We start from the raw sequence: 21,715 nt of genomic DNA, 5'->3' as shown, positions 1-21,715 counted from the left end.
GTTCACGTGTTGTGCAAGGAAGCCCTACGTGCGCGGTAGTTGTGCACGCGTTATGCAATGAAGCCTTACGTGCACAGTAGTTGTGCACGCGTTATGCAATAAAGCATTACGTGCTCAGTAGTCGTGCACGCGTTGTGCAATGAAGCCTTACGTGCACGGTAGTTGTGCACGCGCTATGCAATGAAGCCCTACGTGCACAGTAGTAGTGCACGCATTGTGCAGGGAAACCTTGTGTTCACGATAGTTGTGCACGCGTTGTGCAATGAAGCCCTACATGCACAGTAGTAGTGCACGCGTTATGCAATGAAGCCTTACGTGCTCAGTAGTCGTGCACGCGTTGTGCAATGAAGCCTTGTGTGCACGGTAGTAGTGCACGCGTTGTGCAATGAAGCCCTACGTGCACAGTAGTTGTGCCCGTATTGTGCAATATCAATACTTGTAGTTTACAAATATTATACACTGATAGCTACCAAAAACAATAGTTTACAAATACAATTTGAAGCTCATATTGTCACTGAGCATTTTCTAAATAAAACATGTTCCGTTTTCATGAACATTTGAGCATATGATGACACGATTCATCACATGTATGTCAATGGTCAACTTGCTACTGACACGCGGTATGTCAATATACACTCCGTACTTTTTTTTCTCATGTGTGTGTGGTACTGTGTGCTAAAATAGAACTCAAATCATTATTAACATTATAGTGTAGTGATGCAGAAGTATTAAGAAATAAAAACAAATAATGACAAATAATAAATCAAAAAAATATTTAAAAAATATAATAAAAACAATCCCAACAAAAAGTCATATTTAATCAGATTTGTTATCTGTCATATTGTATGAATATATTATAATTACAATAGCTGAAAACTGATGTAGCAATAAATCTGCATTTTAATCTACCCTGCCCTTCATCGGCGCTTCAATTTGAATTTCTATTGGACTAGACACTAAAGGTATATCACCGAGTTCAAGTACATGTACTATAACTTGATTTCATTCGAGGTAAACAACGGAGCTAGAACAACCCGCGACAAACTTTCAGGGCGTCGCAATAGCCAACTGTCTACTGACACAATATAGGATTTATAATTTCGAGAACTGTCTTTTTCCAGTCAGTGTTTGAAGTACAGTACTACATTTAGAAACATGCAAATACACACGTTCCGAAACAACATTACAACATCGAATTTGTCTACATTGTGATACACATAAAGTAGAAGATGAAGAACATTTACTCATAGTTTGTCCAAAATACATGACATTACGACAAGATTTGTTCTCACATATAATACTCCCAAAAGAAATTAAAACTAGTAATAAACAATTTCAATTTTTAATGAAAATTAAGCATGTCGCATAATACATTCCAACTACGCACAAAAAAACGTGATTTTAACTTATTCTTTTTTATTTCCATTTTTAAATTCATCTTAATAACTTTTTATATTTCACTGCTATATACTGAAAGAAATGTGTATTGTATTTCTAAAGATGCAATAAACAATTATTATCATTATTATATTATAATATGCCAGAGAACAAGGAAGTGTGATCCTGATCTAATTTATGCAGCTGGTCGAAAAGTCATCATCATGATGTCATACCCTACATCCGGGCATTTGTAATGGCGGCGATGTTTGCTGAAAAATACTGTTTGCAGGCACCCATTACCTTATCGGATACAGAAAGCTAGGTGAGCTTCCTCTACTTTCTTCTTATTCCCTAAGTATTGCAACAAGCGAATCAACGTTTTCACAATCGTTACCTCATATCTTGTTTTGTCTTGTACAAGCCCAATTACATTTTAGAGCTGAGATCACAAATTTAGACTATTGTATTGTGTCGATAACTGGAGTGAATGACATACGACCGAGTTGATGGAAGTCCGCTGTTTTGTAACTCTGTCCTCAAAAAAGTGACTTTTTACCCTTCTGTCGTGAAATGATGGGCGCCTGTTTGGTATTTACGTCCGACGAATTTCTGAAATGCCTTCGTGAGTGACAACAAGGGTAGTTTTTAATCCACCCACTGTATGCTGCACAGTACGCCGCGCTGTACATTATATGTATTATTTTTGTTGTCATCGTATTTTACGGTCACGGGTGCTTCCACTCTCTGGGCCACTGAATTGGAAACCAGGAACAATATTCTATATTCAAAGAATTGAAATAATTCATTTTAAATTATTTTAGATTATATTTTGCTAGTTTCCAAAGCTAATCCCCCCCCCCCCCCAGCTGCCTGTGCTCTCACGGTAGTGCAATCTGAAAGTACTGTCTCAATATACATTCATATAATTAATAGCGAGACTGGTTTTACAAAGCTATTTTTTGAGATTATACATTATAGATGTCGGAAGACCCAGTGATCCTAGTCCTGGAAAATATATATTCAGTATTTCTTAAAATTGAGTAATGCCGTTTGAGTAATATGTAAATCTAAATGTGGGTGTCTGTTTGATGAGCGTGTCACTGATTTGCCTGTCATTGCTTTGATATATTGCTGTAAGAGATATATTTTAATAAGGGAGAAGTAATGACAGTGTTCTTACTTTTAGATTCAGGTACCCATAAGAAGTGTTTTTCATTAATTGTTACAATAAATAGCGACAGAAGTTTTGATTGTTATTCAGGGTTGTGGGTTTTATCAGGAAGTAGTGATAGCAACTTCATATATTATCTTGTTAACATTTAATAGTAGTTTCAGTTCTCCTTATAACGAACTTTACAGTACATCTACTTATTCACAGAAACACAAAGATGACAAACTATATGACTAGTAAAGAGTTTGTCACCTTTGGGTTTCTGTCAAAGATATAATGACAAATCTTTAATAATATGTCAACAGTGATTAATCGCTCACGTTAGTGACTTTTGTCATTTGCATCAAATGGATTCTAGTCCCACCCCTAGTAATGCAAGATAACATCTTTGCGTAACGATCTTCTGATTTCACAGTCAGCTGGTGTACAAGTGGTAATAAAATAAATACGACTAATTTGCCGATATTTACTACATGTATATGGGGGCAGCCATCTTGAATATGGCTTGAAACTAAATAAAGAGAGAAGTTGAGTTTCTGACAAATCAGGGGGGAAATACCAAACTGTCATAGCCAAACTATTTGTTATGGTACACAATGTGTGTAAAATACATTGTTTGCTCACATGAAATTCAAACACTTGTCGTGCGATGACCATTGCCTTTAAGCTAGCCGCTAATAAAATTCCACTGCATTTTTACAATTTTACAATGAAAATTTCTTGCATAAGAACACTTCATTTCATGAAGAACCTAGACATTAATCCAGGTTAATTGAAACTGAAATCGTTATCTAACTGTAAGGCCGTCGCCAATTAGTTCCTGAGTTTCAGGCATTTCATGTGTTTCGCTTTCAGAGTGTATTCTTTTGAAAGGTTTCGTTGTAATAATCTGTCTGCATAATAATATTGTGTTTCTGGGCAAAGTAACAGTAGAGCACATGTTCCTGTGATCAATATGGTAATACCATATGATTTCATTCATTTTAGTGTTAAAAATGTGTGGCCTGTATGCCACATTAAACTACAACACTATTGTCATTCTCACCTTACAGACGCAATAATGGTGGCAGATGTCTAGTAAAAGCTGCTGCTGTATGTAGAGAGTGTATATTTATGGGGTGACAGCTCTGAGAAAAAACTTTTATTACATGGCGAAAGAAGTGGGCATTGAGAAATAGGTCAACTAGAATATATTTGCTGAATAAATTGTTGAGTTAACCCATAGATGACCTTAGTTATGGTTTTCACACCATAGTAATGAAATTATAATTTTGTTTAAAATTAATAATTTAACATACAGTACTTAGTCTTATACAATATTTTGAATTTGTAAAATAGCATGATCACCATTCAACCAGTATTATGAATTTATGGGTTGTCTGTACACCTACCTACCTACACAGTGCCTTGTTGACATTTCACTTTATGTGGGAGGGCTTGCTCAATGTGTGTTGAACTTGTGATAATTTATCATGTCCCAGGGCTACAGTAGAGCAATAAGAAGGAAGTCTACTAGACTGTGTATCATTGGTACAGGCAAGTGGGCAGATCATTACCTAGAATTTTATTGTAGTACCTGAATAGCACTGCATTAAATGGTGGGAGACATTACGTATTATTGTCATTGGTTACTTTAAGAACAATTAACTCTGTATGGTTAGTTGACTTCTCCATTGTGTCTGATTCCAGTGGACCATCATATGACAGTATTGGTTGTCTGCGTTTCTTCATATGGTTCCATGTTGATACTAAACATGTTTTGAGAGTATGACATAAAGGCTATAAATAGATATGATGTCATAAGCATGAGGTATTTTACATCCATGCTTACAGACACTTAAGTCCATTACTGCTTGCCAATCGGTATATTATGTATGTTATCATCTTTTGGGTTTTGTTGTTTCATATGTCTGTGGTAGAGAGAGAGTTGAAACATGGATAATCAATTAGAATTGTTAGTATGCTAACTTCACAGCACCTGTTTGGATCTTGTATATTTTACACTTAGCAATGTAACAACTTTCATGACATATAATAATAATAATAATAATTTATTATGCAACTGTAATCTGCTGTGGATACAGTAAGGTAAAAGTAGTGTAAAATAAAACAAATAAAAATAACTACAAAAATAGTAAAAAATTAAAATAAAGCAACTAAAAATAACTACAAATTTAAAAGTTCTAATAACTACAAGAAATCAAAAAGTGATAAAAATACAGGAAATAAAGTAAAAGTAAAGGTTCTCCCCACCCAGGGGTTTACACAGGCGGTGCTTTGTATATGGTATTATGTATAATTACAAATGTCATTGTCATTGGTTCAGAACAGCTGTACTTGAAGGCTTTGTATAGTAGGATTGCTTGAACTGTTATTCTGCCACCAAGTATAGCACAACAATGTTCACTTCCCATATCCTGTGCATGTGTTGTTTATTTTCCAGGAAACTTGAGTGTGATTACCATAGTAATGATGCCCATTCTTATGATAATATCAGGTAATATTGCTATTAATTATGTTAATTACTCTGATGTTGTGGTTTAATCCTGTGTTCATGCATCCCGGGTATATTACTTACTATTACTTTTATTCACTTTCATTCAGTTGTTTATTTGTCATCTTGTTTTCCCAGCAATACAATAGTTTCAGGCTCTCATTTGCTATAGGGTACTATGCATCTGATAGTGTTCAACTTGTAAGCAAAGATGATTTTCTACACTTACTAATTTATTTTAACAGAGTTCATTGCAAATAGTCTCTTAATAACAGTAGATGTTACTCTGTTTTTTAAGCTGACCATTGTACTGCTGATTACCACACGAAAAAATTAAAAAAAAAAAGTAAAACATGTTGTAGTATTGACTGCTAACTCATCCAATTACCACTTAGTTTCTACTATAGAAAGTCAAAAATGAGTTTTTCACTTTGAAAACAACCATAATCTACAAACTCTGCCTTGCCTTTCTCAGATTCAATAATCAAACACCAGCATGGCAATGTTTTGGTGAACTTCTTTAGGAGTATTTACTGTATTACCACTGTTACATCGGTCAATCAACGGCGAATGTAAAATCATGATCTCTGCGTTGGAGATTGTAGTATGCTTATGTAAATGACAAACAGTCATATATTATTAATTATATATTTCATCCACGATGTAATTTTAGCTTAATATGTTCTTTTGGACACTTCTTTTCTAGTAAAGCAAATATGGTAACTCGCCTAAAGTCTATAAACTTGAGGCAGAACAAAGTCATATTGACCTCTGACGTAATGCTCATTATTTTATATCTTGCACTGAAAACAATCCTGTATCCTGTCAGTAAAAAGTCATTACTGTCATGTTCAAAAGGGCATCTTTCTTAATTGGAAAATGTGCCACATGTTATATTATGTAACATTCAGACTCTTTACATTGCTACAATGTAGCAAGTGATGGAAATAGAATCACATGACTATTGACCACTGTATACGTGGTAGTGTAATTTGATGTATACCCTAATAATCAGATATATTATATGTGGAATTCCCATCTAAACCTAAAAATTTTTCAGGGGAAAGGTCTTAAAGTAATTTTCATTAACTGGTCATTATTTGTAGGCCACAGAAAAATACCTAGTGAGATCTTTGAATGGGAGTTCAGTGACCATTTTCTTCAATCCATACTTGCATTCTTGAGTTCCACCAGTACCGTGACTGTCCATTGAAACTTTCTCAATCCTTATATTGTTTCATTATACCAACAAGTCTATGCTTAGGTACTGGGAACATTTAACAGTATAGTAGTGTTTTATGTTTGCAACCAAATAGAATGATAAACGTCTTTATACGTGATTAGAATAGAATTTCTTGAAAAGAACATCTTTAAAGTGCATGTATCTTGTAGTGAACAGGATAATTTATTGAATACTTATAAAAAAACTCATTTCCGCTTCTGAATCCACTAAGTAAGATGAACTGAAAATTCGACTGGCTATGTAGTGAGAATCACCTAACTTTTTCTTAGCATGGAGGTAATAACACAATGTACATGTATATGGGTTTCCCAGTCTAATTAGCAAGAGATTATACTATAACCACTCCCTCCCTGCTGGGGTTTCGCTAAGTTCTGGAGTAGGCAATAGAAAGGTATAGAAAGTAGGAGGATAAAATGTAACACTTTTCTGAAGGTTGCAAGTAACTGACTGAACAAGCCAAATAGACAGCATGGGACATGGGACTGCTACACAATTTGTTGATTTTCATAGGCTCACATTAAAAAAGCTTTGTATATTGGTATCTCATGTATGGTAGAAAGCAGTTTTATAATTTACAGCTTATTTAGCATCTCTGCATGTGCAGTCAAACCTATGTTAATGACCACCTTTACATGTTTGTATATAAAGACCACCTGCCTGTAGTGACCCTTTTTAAGCAGTCCTAAGGCATAACATATATTGTATGAGCAAATTGTGCATAAAGACCACCTGTCTAATTGGATTTTGTCAAATGTGTACATCATTATTGTCTCTACAAATATTATTAAATATTACGGTATGTTAAATTAGTGATTCATAAAATCAAAATCCAATCTACATATACATGTAAAGGCCACTTGTTTATGAAGATCTTTTTAATGAAGTCCTTGGGTGGATAATATAAACAGGTTTGAGCGTATCATATACATGGGTTCATCTACTAACTACATGTACATGCCATCTAGACTGTGGTAGATGAATTTGTATGTCCATGTTGCAGCAGCAGCAGCTGCTGTTATTGTTCTCAATGTGTCATGATCATTCAATGCTATTATATTTTTTTAGCTTTATTTCTATGCCTGGACATACAATGAAATTTAGAAGTACCGGGGGTAAAACCTTTTTTCACTAATTTTCACAGACATATTTTTCGCTGAATCTGATGGCGTTTGCATGTAATTTTGTTAGTCGTAAACTATGTTGATGCATTACAAAACACCAAATTGTTGATTTTGATCCAACAAAATTTTCCCATGATACATTTATTTAAACTGCAATCAATAGTCTAGTATGTTACACTGGCAGTCAGTGAACTCTGGTTAGCCAGCGAAATAGTATGCGCTAAGTCACAACATAGTTTTTTGGACATAGTGTTTGGTTAACTTCCTTTGTGAACAACAATTTAAGTTTATAAACAAGTTGTGTAGTTCGTACAATTCCAGGCAAAATATGAGTCATTGCAGGGTGGCAACTTATGCACTTCCATACCATGATATGCCTAATGCAGAGTAGCAACTCACACACTTCATGCTATAATATGCCATTGCAAAGTGGTGACTTAAACAGAACACAAGCAGTGCACTGTTTTCAACATAAACAATATGAATGGTTTAGGAATTATCAACAAGTTATTTCCTTCTCTGTCTTGTTTTAGTATTTTTGTAATCAAGAATCTCTGGTCAGCGGTGATTATTCGTTAAATGGTGACTGTGTGACCCTATGTCAGTTTTCTGGCAACACTGTATTCCTGAGTTCACCAGCAGCCTGTCTAAGATTCACAACATACTCTGGCTTCCTGTGTTTTCACAATGTACCGTACTTGTGTCACTGAATGTTGGTGCCCCACCCAACAGTTGTATTAATTGAATTCAGAGGTGTGCCAGTTCCATCCCTGTCTGTGGTTCGAAGGTACAAGTGTCTTTGATATATGATACGTTGTAGTGAGGTCAACAAGTAGGAAAGATAACAGGGGTTGTAATTACTTGAGTACTATTCATTGGATTGTGGAAATAACCATAAACATCCTTGCATAAGTCTGTGTGTCTTGCCTATGAAATAAATGAAACACATTGGACGTGTGGTTCCCAAATGACCACTTGACTTTACATAGACCAAGTTACAAGTCTGATTTTACTGTCAAGTGCCAAGTAATATCTTTATGTATAGGCTTTATCTGACTTGAACAAAATCTGCATATTGATCAACTTATGAATATTTAAAAATATCTTGTAGCCCAAAAGCCAATGACCAATATCATCTTTTGAATAGCTCAATAGACAGTATGTTTGTCAGATTGTCTGTTTTGTGACCTCTGAGTTTGAACTCTGCCTTTGTTGTTTCTTCAGTGATTCTTGGTCAGTGTTGTTGCGTCTTTGATGTCATGTGATTTATATAAAAGTATTACGACAATAGACTATTTTCATTAGTCAAAGGCCCTCACAGTTTCCTGTGAGAGAATCCTTTCAGGTGAAGTCAGAAAGAGGCTTCTTGGTAAAACCATGTTTTTATGGACATGTATTAGTGTAATGTCCTGCAGTGGAGCAATCTAATTGGTTGTTAAACACTGGGTGGGTTTTAGGTAGGAATATGGCTTTTGCTTCCCAAGGTCGAACAGCTAAAATTGCTAAGTTGTATTTATATGACAAAGCAGTATCCAGTCGATAATGGTTTTTATTAGCTCCACTGTCATCGAAGATGATCGAACAGAGCTCTTAGGTTGACTGGACATGTTGTTGTCTGTCCATCGTACGTTGTTCGTCAATTTTTTTTTCTCCCAAACCGTAAGCTAGATCACCATGCTATTTATAGCACAGCTCTTGAGGTGGTTCTCTGTCAGATTTGTTCATTTCATGACATCACATCCAAGTCTCTGTTTTTAGGGAATATTTTTGTCATTTTTTGTCAAAAATGATTTTTTTTCAACAACTGCTTGTCAGATTGCATTGAAATTTGGCATGAATGTTCTTGACATGGACTAGACTCTTGAGTTATTAATTAATTTCATGAGACCATATGCAAGTGTCTATTTTTGTTGTTGAATATTTTTGACTTTGACCACCTGCAAGATTGCTTTGAGATACATAATGCAGGCACATGAACTGATTCTCTTTCAAATTTGTTCATTTGATGAAGATATCGCTGTTTTTGTAGAAGTTATGAATTTTTGTGTGAATATTTTTTTTTTATTTTTTCACTTTCCCCTAAGTAATTTTTGGGCTATGTATGGACATGGACTGTAATAGATAAGTGTTTTGTTAGGTTCTGAATTTACCAGGGCCAATGTTTTTCAAAAATGTTGAATTTCAGGTTAAGGTCATTTCAATCAAATAACCTGAATTGCATGTTTCTACAATTGACAGATGCTGTGAGTCGCACTCTGCTGCTTGGGTAGCAGGGCTTCTTTCAGACAGGAGAACAGGGGTGCAGCGCCCTCATACCCTGTGCACCCTCTTACCAAACCTTGAACAGTCAGTAGATTATGATCAGTTATAACAAATATTGAGTGTTACCAATGGTAAAATGTTTTTCTAGTAAAAAACCCTGTGTAGTATTAGAATGGGTCAGAAATACACACATTAGATGCAATATACAGGATGTAACCTCTACAGAATATAATTTATTGCTACAAATTTCAAGTTCACTTGAATGCGAAAAAATGTCATATATAATGTACATGTATTTAAGTTAAATCAAAGGAGCCATTCTCTCTGCCCCAGTCTGGATTGTCGCTTCCTTCTGTCGGGTGAAGAGGAAGTCTGTTTTATTGTATGAAATATAGTTCTCTTTTTGATAACATTGAATAACTGTTTCCTTCATGATTAACTATGTGGAATAATTGAAGGAAATTACATGAAGCAACTACAATCGATTTTTCTAATCGTTAATAAAAGGAAATAGGATTCTTAGTTTTGGATCTATACAGATGTATTGATTCATCAGTCATAGTATTTTAGTACAATGTGTAATACATTTATTGTGATGTATCTCTGATGTATAATATTGATCTATTTACCTATTTGCACTTTGACTATAACCACCTTATTGGGTTAATTGTCAGTATAGCAAAGACGAACATGTGTAATTTTAGAAAGTTTTCGTTCTGTCTTGCACATTGCATCATGGGAGAAGTCACAATTCAATATAGCAATTCAATATGAATAGCAATTCAATATGAGAAATTCAATAAGAATTAGCATTATTTATGCTTAGTAATACCAGTGTGAAGGCAGTGTGATGTGGTTGCACTTTTGATACAAATTTTCATGGCTTGAATAATGTGAACCTTTCCAAGAAGTCCCTCATTTGTAGAAGCACATGTATGAGAACATGGCACTCATCATGGCTCCTCTTGGGATAAAGCAATTTTATCAAAAAGTATTTTGTATGAAAGGTTGCCTCAAAATATTGTAAAACAGTATGAATATTGAGTACTTAAGCCTTAGAATAAACATTAATTGAATGTTTTTTTATTTTTCTGCAGGTCATAAAGTCTTGGATGTTCTTTGTTGTTGAAAACAGAATTTCAAGCGCCAAGTCAGAGTTCAAATCTGGCGGGACTTCCTCCAATGTTGCATGTCACCCCTCCCCTCGGAGGGGCGGCTGCGACATCCTCTTTATCGACCACTGCAGCAACTAATTTTTCTACAGCAGCAGTAAATTTCCCAAATGTGGCAACTAATATAACAACTACTGTTCCGGCCTCTTTCTCAACAACAGTGCCTAGCTCTTTCACCGGTTTTACCTCGGCTTCAACATCATCATGGCCAGGTGTTACGGCAACCAACTCAAAAGAAATAACAAATCTAACTTTGTGTGGTGCAGGGAACCCTTTTATAAAAGGAGGTAGTTTACCAAACCCTTTTTCAATCTCAAGGCCAAGGGTTGCTGCAATGGGGACAACCACAATAACTACTATTGGTGTTGGAGACCTGGAAGAAGCTGAACATCATGAACCTGTTATCAAAAGGGATCTTACAAAAAACATGGATGGTAAGTCACTTTTTCATTGTTCATATTTGATTCCTGTAAAAATTTATTTCAGGGAAAGCTTTGCGTTTGATATTTCATAATGAGAAAATGTTGAAACTGATTCAAATTTTCCAATTCCTATGTTCCAAGAGTTGATCAAATAGTTTCCACACTTCTATTGTATAATTTCTGATTGAATAATAGTGTTTGTTTGACAACCCCCAAAGCTATAACTCGGTAACCCAAAGTTATCGCGTGGCAACCCTCAAAGCTGTCATCGAAAACTGAGACTATTTATTTCGGTTCTGTGCGTCCATGCGTCCATTCGGAGCTATTTCTCGAACACCCTTTGACCGATCTCGTTCAAACTTGGCATACAGACAATGTATGCTGACCTACATACATTGTATGCGCGCCAATTTTCGTTATGATTCGATTAAATATGGCTAACTCGCAGCCATTTTTCCTCACGGCCATTTTGTTTTTTTCCATTTTCATGCTGATTCCTCCATAAGATATGGCCTGATTCAGCTCAAAGTTTGTACATAGGTACTATACTTCAAGATAACACAACACCATGTTTTGTTTTGAGATTTTATCAAACTTGACGAAATGGCAGCCATTTTGTTTAATATCTTAAAATCATGTGTCCAGAACTGTTTCTCAGGGCTGAATAGGGCGATTTCAATCAAACTTTGTATAATGATCATGTATATTGGGTTACACGTGCACGTCATATTTTTTTAAAAATGTGGACCAGAATGGCCGGCTGACTGGCGGTCATTTTGTTTTTAACCTTTTTTGTGCTGATTCCCCTGAAAGATATGGCCTGATTCACTTGAAAGTTTGTACATAGGTAGTATACTGCAAGGTAACACAAGCACATGTTTTGTTTTGTTTTGAGATTTGATCACATTTGTCAAACTGGTGGCCATTTTGCCAAAAAACGTAAAATATCATTCTGTAACATGTCCGGCACTGTTTCTTGGAGCTGAACAGGGCGATAGGGCCTGATTCACTTCAAAGTTGAATAGGGCATTTTCAATCAAACTTTGTATGATGACTTTACATATTAGATTACGGTGCAAGCCATATTTTGAACAACAACATTGACTGGCTGCGTTTTTCTTTCATGCTATTTCCACGTAGGTACTATACTGACAGTAACACAATCTATAATCTGTGTTAGTGTTAAAAAAACATTGATCTTTCATTTCTACATGTCACTTGTACTGAACATTTACATCGACCACAGCTAATACTTAATGGGGACTATGCATTATCAATGCTTGTTATTGTTGTTTCATGTCTTATGGTGTTGAATATGATTACTGTACTGTCTGAACAACATAAATCCATCTATTTTAGTCAACAACAACATAGTTTTAATAAGTGAGTGAGTGAGTGAGTGAGTAAGTGAGTGAGTACATGTACATTACCATAGACTCCAGGAAGAGCAAAACTACTGGCTATGGATTCATTAAATTATGAAAGCGACTTTGGGGAACCTTTCTTCAACCTGGCTTTGTTTACATCGGTTATGTAGTTCCATGGAACATGGTATGTGGTTTCTGTGGCAAAATGCACTATTTGTACCATCAGCCCGGCACAAAAATATTTTAAAGAAAAATATTTGCAAATGAGCATCTGATTTCTCTCAACTTACTACATACCATCGGGTGGATACTTGCTGATATTAGAGTGACTCATGGTACTGGCATTGCTAAACAGACTTGTACATTTAAGAGGCCAACTGATATACCCGTATCAAAAAGTGCAGTATTTTAAATATAGAACTGTATACTTATTTATTTTCAACCATCACATTTCAGTCTTTTAAGTGGGGGTTATTAAAATGTCACTTTAAGCCCCCCCCCCCTCCTCGCCAAAACAAAGATTTTGCTTCTCATCCTAGTGAAAATTTAAAAATAATGATATAATTTTGTTTGTATTAGAATTTATTAACAATAAAATATATGCTCAATGTTTAAGATTTATTAAATAATGCTTTTTACAGACATTCATTAAAGGTTGATTCTGGTTAACAAAACATCTTCTGAAAATCAAACATTTCAGGGACTGTCATGCCAATGATTATCCTAAATTAAGTCTCATTTGGGAAAATAACACTTAAGTTGTAAAATTCATACAAAATCTGTTAAGTGTTTGTAGCATATAGGTGTAACTGAAGCTGCCATGTATGTATCATTCACATCATGATGGATAGTCAATGGTTCTAGTATGCGAGTGTAAATGTATGATTGCACTTGTAAAATATGATTGAAAATGAATTCAGTCAGGACTGTGCTCAAACTTGTACTACCTGATAATGACATCACTTGCACAGAAAACACAACACAAAGAATGATGACATCACTTGCACTGAAACACACAAAATGATGACATCACTTGCTCTAAAACACAAATACTGATGGCAGGGTGATAAATTCTTCATGGGAGTAATACAGTGCCGGTAGGGTTTCATGTAGCATGTAAAAACATCTGGGAGCATTGACCGAAAAAGATTTCAAGAAAAATATTAAAATAATAATAATAATAATAATAATAACTTTATTACACAACTGCACCATCAGTGGGTGCTGTATGATAAGGATACAGATCAGAAAAAACAAACACAAATAAACAAAAACAACAAAAGTTTCAAAATTACAAACAAATCAAAGGGTATATATAAAATATGTATTACAATTAGGTTTTATAAATTGTATTTTTTAAGTATTTTGCAAGTGCAGTACAGTGCAGTGAATATTAAATTTTGGTTAGTTGTACTGCACATTTCTAATTTACAATCTTCTAAGAGGGTATTTCTTTCTTGAGTGAAGAATGCAATTAGTTCTGTTGAATATTCATGAACTTTGTGTATTTGTTTCCCATATGATTATATAAATAAACTGGCAGAAACTTGACAACAGCTGTGTTATGACAATATCAGTTTTCACAAGTAACAAAACATTCTGCCTTTTCTGGGATTGACATAGAATTTTATATTTCACAATGTTTCTAAAGTTGTTTAGATAACTCTACACAGACAGTAGAGCATTTAGAGTTGATTAGAAGGGCCAGCAATGATATTTCTCAACTTGAAGTTTGGTTGGATACTGTTCATTATTATATTTCACCCCAAACCATGGAAATTATATTACACACTGAAATTATTATGACTTATTTCAATCATGAATGTTAAAATCTGACATCTATACTTCATTTAAAATAAATTTGTAATGCCAGTATTAAATAAACAGGATGGAAATATGAGGTTTACATTTATTGTCATTTCATATGGTGTACTAGTATTCAAATTTATTTTCAGAAGTTGCCCTTTTGTGAGTGGAATCTGTTGTTTTGTTCTTAACTTTGTGCTCATTGTAAACATTTACTCTGTGTTTACTAAGGTGTGTGTTACACTGTTTTGTTCAATTGCAATTGTTTATTTTGATTTCATTAAAAAGTTACAGCTTTTTTACAGTGAAGTTTAATAATTAATCTCTGGCAATGGGACAATCACGGGCCCTGTCTTTTCAGTAATTGTACAGACACTGATAACAACTATTAGTACTGTTACGTCCCCTTTCTGGGACATTTAAATATTGACCTCTGTCAGTTGTGAATCCAATTCCTGGTATTCTAGAGACAAAAGGATGACATTTGACATATGCTGGAAACTTAAAGAGCTACCCAGCATCCTTTAAGTTTTAGAATGAATCATTTGTCCTTGGGTGGTAAGGCCATTGTACTGAGGTGAACCGTTCTTTCTTTACAGTACTAGTCTGTTCATTCTCCTGCTGAAAGTTCTTATTTAGTTGAAATTGCTATTGGCTTGTAAGCTTACAAAGATTGATATTTCCACAATCTATTCAAAGCAGAAGGTCAAAGTTTATTTGAGTGCCCTCCTGTGCATAAATGGAACGTTCCAGTCAAGACTTCTGACTATGCATCTTGGGCATAATTGCCATAGTTGTTTCTGCAGCTATCCTTGCACCAGTGTCATATTTCACCAACAGTTTATCATTATGTCTGTCTTTCCCTGGCTTGCCCTGGAAAGCAGTGTAACTGCCTAACAGTCTCGAAAAATGTTTTCAGTGGCAGCAGCAGCAAAAGCTTTGAGACTATGAGGATTCACCCTGATACAAGTCATCATTACTGTGAATAACCCTCTGTAGGACAGGCTGTCGGGATTCTATTAACTCTGGGATAAAACGTGGAATGTTTTTCTGTGTAAAATAACCCCAGCTGTTCATCTGTTGTTGGATTTTAAAAAAGCCCCAGCTGCTTGTACTCTCCTGATGCAAAACTTCATACGTTCAACTACATTGTATTTGGGACCAAGTATGAATTTACACAATTCTACAGTGTGAATCATATGTGCATATACAGACAACACCAATTGATGTTGATATTCCTTGCAGTACATAAGCCAGTAGGATTTTCCAACTATTTTCCCAAGTTGTCGGCCATCTTGAAAGCAGCTTGGTTTCTATCATCTTGTCTTGATCAACACATTCCATAAGTGTAGCTTTGCTTGGAGTGCTCTCGCTTGAGTTTGGAGTGTTTGTAAAACTGTAATACAGTCAGTTCAGAGACTCTCCTGTATAGTACATGTACTTTGACTAGGGCTGTTATTTTATCAGCAGCTTGAAGGTCACGGTTAAGTAGCATCCTTGGGTGCAGTACTGTTTCTCATATTGTAGCTGTTACAATGGTGGTACCTCTGTGCCGTGATCGCAAAAGGAGTAGTGAAATACAAAGAGAATCTACAATGGCAGTACAGAAAAATAAGAAGTGTAAGTAAGAACAAAAATTCAGTGTCTGCATGGCACATCTTGCCCTCAACTTTAGAGGTACAAAATGTATATGCATGTCCTGACCCACTACATGTACAGTGAATACAAGGGAAGTTACAATCATTTAAATTCTCTCATGAAGTTACTCCATGATTCTCATAAATATAACGCTGTACAGTGCTATAATACCTGCACGTCATGGAGCTGACTTTGATAAATTGAGAAATAAAATGTCCACTTCCTTGTGGAAGTTCAGACTCTATGGAAGTAAATCTATGTCTGAAGGGGAGTTGATATTGTTATAAAACATGTTGTGACATGTGACTGCTTTTCAATATTAGGCAAGCAGTCTTTATAAACATAATTCATGTCCCGCTAATACTGTGCTGAAATTTGTGAAAAATAGCAGCGGTTATTGACTGATTATAATGCTAACAAAAATTTGTTTCTGGTCACTGTGCTAATCAGTGCAAATAGGCCCGCTTGTAACTATTTTTTTTCCCAGCCAAATCTTTTGTTCATACATGTATATGTTGTGTGCTATTAGTGTACCAGTACAGTCGCATTCTATTTCTTGCATACACGCGTTTTATATTTTATATACTGAGGGTGGAAGGTTGTAGTACTTCTGTAGTTGAAGTGAGGTCATTGACTATCTAAACTGCCAGCCCTGAATAATAGACTTTAGTACAAAAACTGAAAAGTAGGACATAGTAGCCACAGAGGTCATGAGACTTGGTCAATATGATAAAAGTTCAATTGCAGTGCTCTAAACTTGGTCAGTCAACATGTGTTTTTGCCAGATTGTTGCACGTGTTCAGCTTGTTTGCTCATGTTGCCCTGGTATATAGACAGACTTCAGCTTTTAATATTTCATTGGATGATGGGATAAAAGATTGATTGTAATTGTCTCTGACCAGCTGCAGCCAGGCATTACTTCTTTGTGATCACTTCGTAGCTTGACTGTGCATTATCATGTACATGTCCCTTTGATGATTTTCCATTATGGTTTTACAAGGATTATTGGATTTACCCTAAAGCTCAGAATAGATTTTAGTTTTGAAAACAAGTTTGCATAAATTTTTTAATTGCAATCATTAGCGTTATACAATGTCAAAATTAGAATACTTTAAAAGTGACCCCTGCAAAACTGCTTCGTAGATTACACTTTAATTTATTCACTGGTACATCCAAAGCTATCAGATAGTCCAATACGTGATGTAATTTTGTTATGATCTCTGTGAATTACAATCTTTAATTTCGCGAGTCAGTGAAAAGTGCAAAATTTTGTAGTGTTGAAAATTTCACTGAGGTTGACCTCAGACATGGAGACATGGAGGTTTTACAGTGTTTAGCAACAACTTTTCATTGTGAACACTTTTAAATGATCAGACCATGAAAATATAATGGTTGACTTTATTTGCATTATAAATCAGTTAAAAATAGGCATTTATAATTACTATTCAACCAACGCCCATCTAACAATTGATTAAATGGTATATGCACAGTATTATCTGCTCCCGGACCTCTTCAACTTTAAACATACTTGATATTTAGTACTGTCTTGCATTTATAATTAAGGCTGAACTTTCAAATATTTAGTGAATACTTTTTATCTTGCATGCATAACAAGTAGCTGAGTTTCCAGACCTACTGTGATTACTTTACCATGCAACTATGATGAGGTACAACTCAAAGGTAGCAGTGAAATTTTTAAATTAAATTCCCATGTCACTTTCCAGATTATATCAGGTGCAAATACACTTTTAGGCTTTCAATTTAAATAGAAAACATATATATGCATATTGCGATCTTGTCGGAAAACATGTGCTTTTTATCTGTGGTATTGAAAATCATGTAATGTCATATTATATTTATCCTCTAAAACTGCTGACTGGTGTTCTGTACCTCCCAGAAGGTCTCATTATAACAGGCCATGATCCTTTGTGGTGTGTTGCTATGGTTACTAGGCTAATGACATCAGCAGCATACTTCCAGTAAGGAGAAACTAAAGTTGTTTTTGGTCCCCCAAGCACACGGATGGGAACCTTTGTGTTTTTCCTGTCTGGGTTTTTCCAGCTTGCCTGGCTGTCTGTTCCTCGGCCTGCTTGTCTGTCTGTCTGTTCCACCAATATTTGTTGATCATTGCAATAATACATTGAGATGACGGACAGACCTGATCGGATTTTAATTCAAGTTTGTGCATATCAATTACTTAATTTGCACAATTGAAGTCAATCCATCAATTGTGCAAGTAATGTATATTTGTTGCACTAGTTTCCATAGCTTATTGAGACTCTTGGCAATCAAAAGTTCAATGTAGGATAAAAACTTAATTCTTTTAGTTTTCTCCCAAACCCCCCTACCCCCACTGAAATTTAATTAATAAATATTGACCATGGCGTCAGACTACATTCACCATTAAATACAAATTGATAATCGGACAGTAGTTTGGCATAGCAGTTGGTTGTCGGATGAGTGTAGAAAGACTGCACTCGAACCAAACCATTTTCTCCTCTTGGACGTTTTTCTTTCATTTTCTGTTATTTTTGTCCATGATTGGATAGAAAAAAAACGAACTACAAATACTCCAATATTTTTTTGACTTCATTAAAAAATAAAATCGTTTTTGTAGGATGGAAACTTTTTGAGGTCAAAACCCCCCACCCCCAAACTAAAGCAAATAAGTTTTTTATCCGACATCGATCTTTTGACGTCGTCCCTTATGTAGTGCTGTTCCCCATGCTCATTGGAAACTACATGTACCGCAGTCTATTTTTAAATTAAAATTTTCACTTTACCAGAACTACATATTTAAACCAAAAATCTTGTTTTGATTGCTCAAAAGTTAACAAGACTAATACTCAATTTTCCTAAATTGGTTTAAAAAGAATGTCCATGCATCATTCAACACACGTAATACTAGATCAAACTCTATTGATCTAGATCAAGAATGGTCAAGACTGGCTATATAGCACTGGATGTATGAGTGATACCAGGATTACCGTATATACACCACAAAGTTTGTATCTCTATAGCTGGTTGTATAATCAGCATGTGTGAACATCAGGGAAATACTGTGAGCTGTTTCATTTTTGGTGCTACAATGTATCAATTTTCATAATTTGAAAACAAATAATGCTGGGTGTGGATAAAATTAAGACTCCATGTGGGTTTTGTTTTAGCATTTGTGAAAATTTGTTTGAAAGTTGCTGTGACGCTGTGTTTTTCAGACCTCTGTGAAATTGGCACAGTTACACAACTTAGACTTGCATAACTAAAATGGTTTACAGGAACCTAGGAATGAAAATGGTAGATTAGACAGCCTTTAGTCTGAAAGTAGTAACAGCAACTAAAGACAAGAGATTACATACATTAGTATAGGTCACACATTTGTTTGTCCATCATTAGATTTCATTTAAGTCAGTGTAAAATGTATTTAAAGGGGAACCGCTCAATCCCATGGATTGCACCAAAGAATCATGGGACACTATTGTTTATGTTGTTTACAATGTTAATCTATCTTTTGTTATCCATTGTTATTTTAATCCAGAAAGTAAATTTGTTGTGAAATTAAGCTCAACTGGAAGGTGCCCCTTTAAACAAGTAAGGTAAATGCAGATTGTAGTTTATGTCAATATTTCTATACTGATCTCATGGTATTTATGGTACCCTGTGTTGTCACAAATTAAAAAGAAAACAACTTTTTATTTTCTTTCCGGTGTCGACTGATCGTCTTGTAAATGATGAGTTTGTGTTAGAAAACCATTTCTCAGTATATCATCTTTGCCATCATGTCTTACTCCATTTCCCGTAATATATGCGTGCCATTGCCATTATGTCTTAACAAGTCCCAGTCAATTTTCCAATATATAATATATCTATGTCATCATGTCTTAGAAAGAATATGTATGGTAGTCTTCAACCAGTTTTAGTCTGTTTCCCATGATATATGTATGCCATTATGTCTTAGAAAAAACCTAGTCGTCAACCAGTCTTAGTTTGTTTGACATTGCATTACTTGTAATTTGATGGATGTATAGTTTCATCAATTCTAATGACTACAGATGCAATTTCTTTTTCTATTAAAATTGTGATAAATGTTATCAATTTCCTGTCTGATAGAATACTATAAATGGCTTTAATTTTTTTCAGTGACATATTTATAAGTCTGAATGACCAAATTTTATGGCATTGGGAGTTCTGGAGTGATCAGTTATTTTCTTAATATTTATTTCTGGGAATGACATCAATTTGTGAAAAATAGTGGCAGCAAATATATGCATGTGTGTGTAGGGCTGTAGATTGCACCCTGAAAATAAAAATGAAAAGATATGTTCAAAAAATCAATAATGCCATAGTCTTCAGTTTCCATTATAAGTCCCATGTGTAATTCTACTTTTAAACAATATGCCAAGTTGTTCTACCATCTACTGTCCCAAAATTGCTAATGGTCAAAACCTTGTATCATCTATCTTTATTGTAAGCAGAGCTGTATGTTTGTTTCCTTCCAATATTCTGTACTACCAGATTGTTTTCTCTCTAACTACATTGTATACATGCAATATGATATGGGAGGTCTGGTTGAGGAAAAACTACTGAATCCAGTTTATCATAGTTAGCCTACCTGTCTGTCTGAATTGATTTCCAACTTTTCACATGACTGTTTTTCCTACTTTGCTGTAAAGTAGAGTAGCCTATGAAAGAATTCAAAGCATGCCAACTGTAGTAGGTTAGAGGTATCACACTTCTAATTAAAAATAATTGAAACAAAGTATTTGATGGACATATTCTGTAATTGCTTCCTGCTTGAATCAGTCTCAACAACTGTTCTTATAATTGAGAACTTGTAGTTGAATAATTTGTGATGGAAGTGCATAAATTATAAATGAAAATGCACATAAATCAGAACTTGTCATTAAAACAACAGGAGCAAACTTAATTTTACTCGGTATGTGGCAGTCTAGTTTCTAAATTATCTCACCAAGCCAGAATGGTAATTATTAGAATATCAGCAATGTTTTTCATTGGTATTCATTTTCACTGGTACATGTATTTAATTTCTAATAAAATAATGAGTTCTATTAAAAAATTCACATGGATTTATATTTAGCCAATTTCATTTATCAACAATAATAACGGAATAGCATAGTCAGCCCCCCCCCCCCAAAAAAAACAAACAACAACTGGTATTCCACACATGTAGAGGTATGTCATTGATCTGGTGTTACTTTCTCTCTGTAAGGATGATTAAAATGGTTGTATCAGTCTTGTTTTTTGTTGTAACCTTGTAATGACAGCTCATGGTAAAATTACTTCTGTCAGTAAATATCAATGTTTGTGAAACTTCATACAGAGGAAAAAAAATGTAGTGGTATATATATTATATGCGAAATCATTTAATGAACAATGTCACACAATTTCCACATGTCATTAACCATTTATTAGGCCTGTCTAGACCTGTTTCACACATGATATTGTGGGTAACTAGTACACATGCATCATAATGTGTTTCAAAATGGCCGATTGCCAAAATAGAGGCTTTATATGATCTAATGTTTTTTATGGACAAAAAGGGCTTGCATATATTGTTCATCATGCATACTAAATATGCATGGGAACTAGCAGACCTGCTGAGTAATAAATCTTACACACCG

General features: G+C 34.8%; 1 protein-coding gene across 3 annotated transcripts in view; it reads left to right on the top strand.

Annotated features, from left to right (window-relative positions):
* Positions 1-1,616: 1,616 nt before the first annotated feature.
* The window catches only part of LOC100374790 (uncharacterized), a 33,339-nt gene continuing 13,240 nt past the window's right edge, over positions 1,617-21,715 (top strand). The window contains exons 1-2 of one of the 3 annotated variants that reach the window (XM_002738952.4): positions 1,617-1,702; positions 10,769-11,277. In XM_002738952.4, the coding sequence (XP_002738998.2) occupies positions 10,854-11,277 (424 nt within the window). In that variant the 5' untranslated portion in view covers positions 1,617-1,702; positions 10,769-10,853. Of the gene's footprint in view, positions 1,703-4,825; positions 5,049-10,768; positions 11,278-15,231; positions 16,059-21,715 lie in introns of those variants that run through there. The other 2 variants (XM_085502168.1, XM_085502169.1) reach the window with 2 other exon arrangements.

Source organism: Saccoglossus kowalevskii, chromosome 8, assembly GCF_978046115.1.
Source record: "Saccoglossus kowalevskii chromosome 8, keSacKowa6.1, whole genome shotgun sequence".
Classification (NCBI taxonomy): domain Eukaryota; kingdom Metazoa; phylum Hemichordata; class Enteropneusta; family Harrimaniidae; genus Saccoglossus; species Saccoglossus kowalevskii.
The sequence above is the reverse complement of the archived record's forward strand: the minus strand, read 5'-3'. Positions and strand labels throughout refer to the sequence as shown.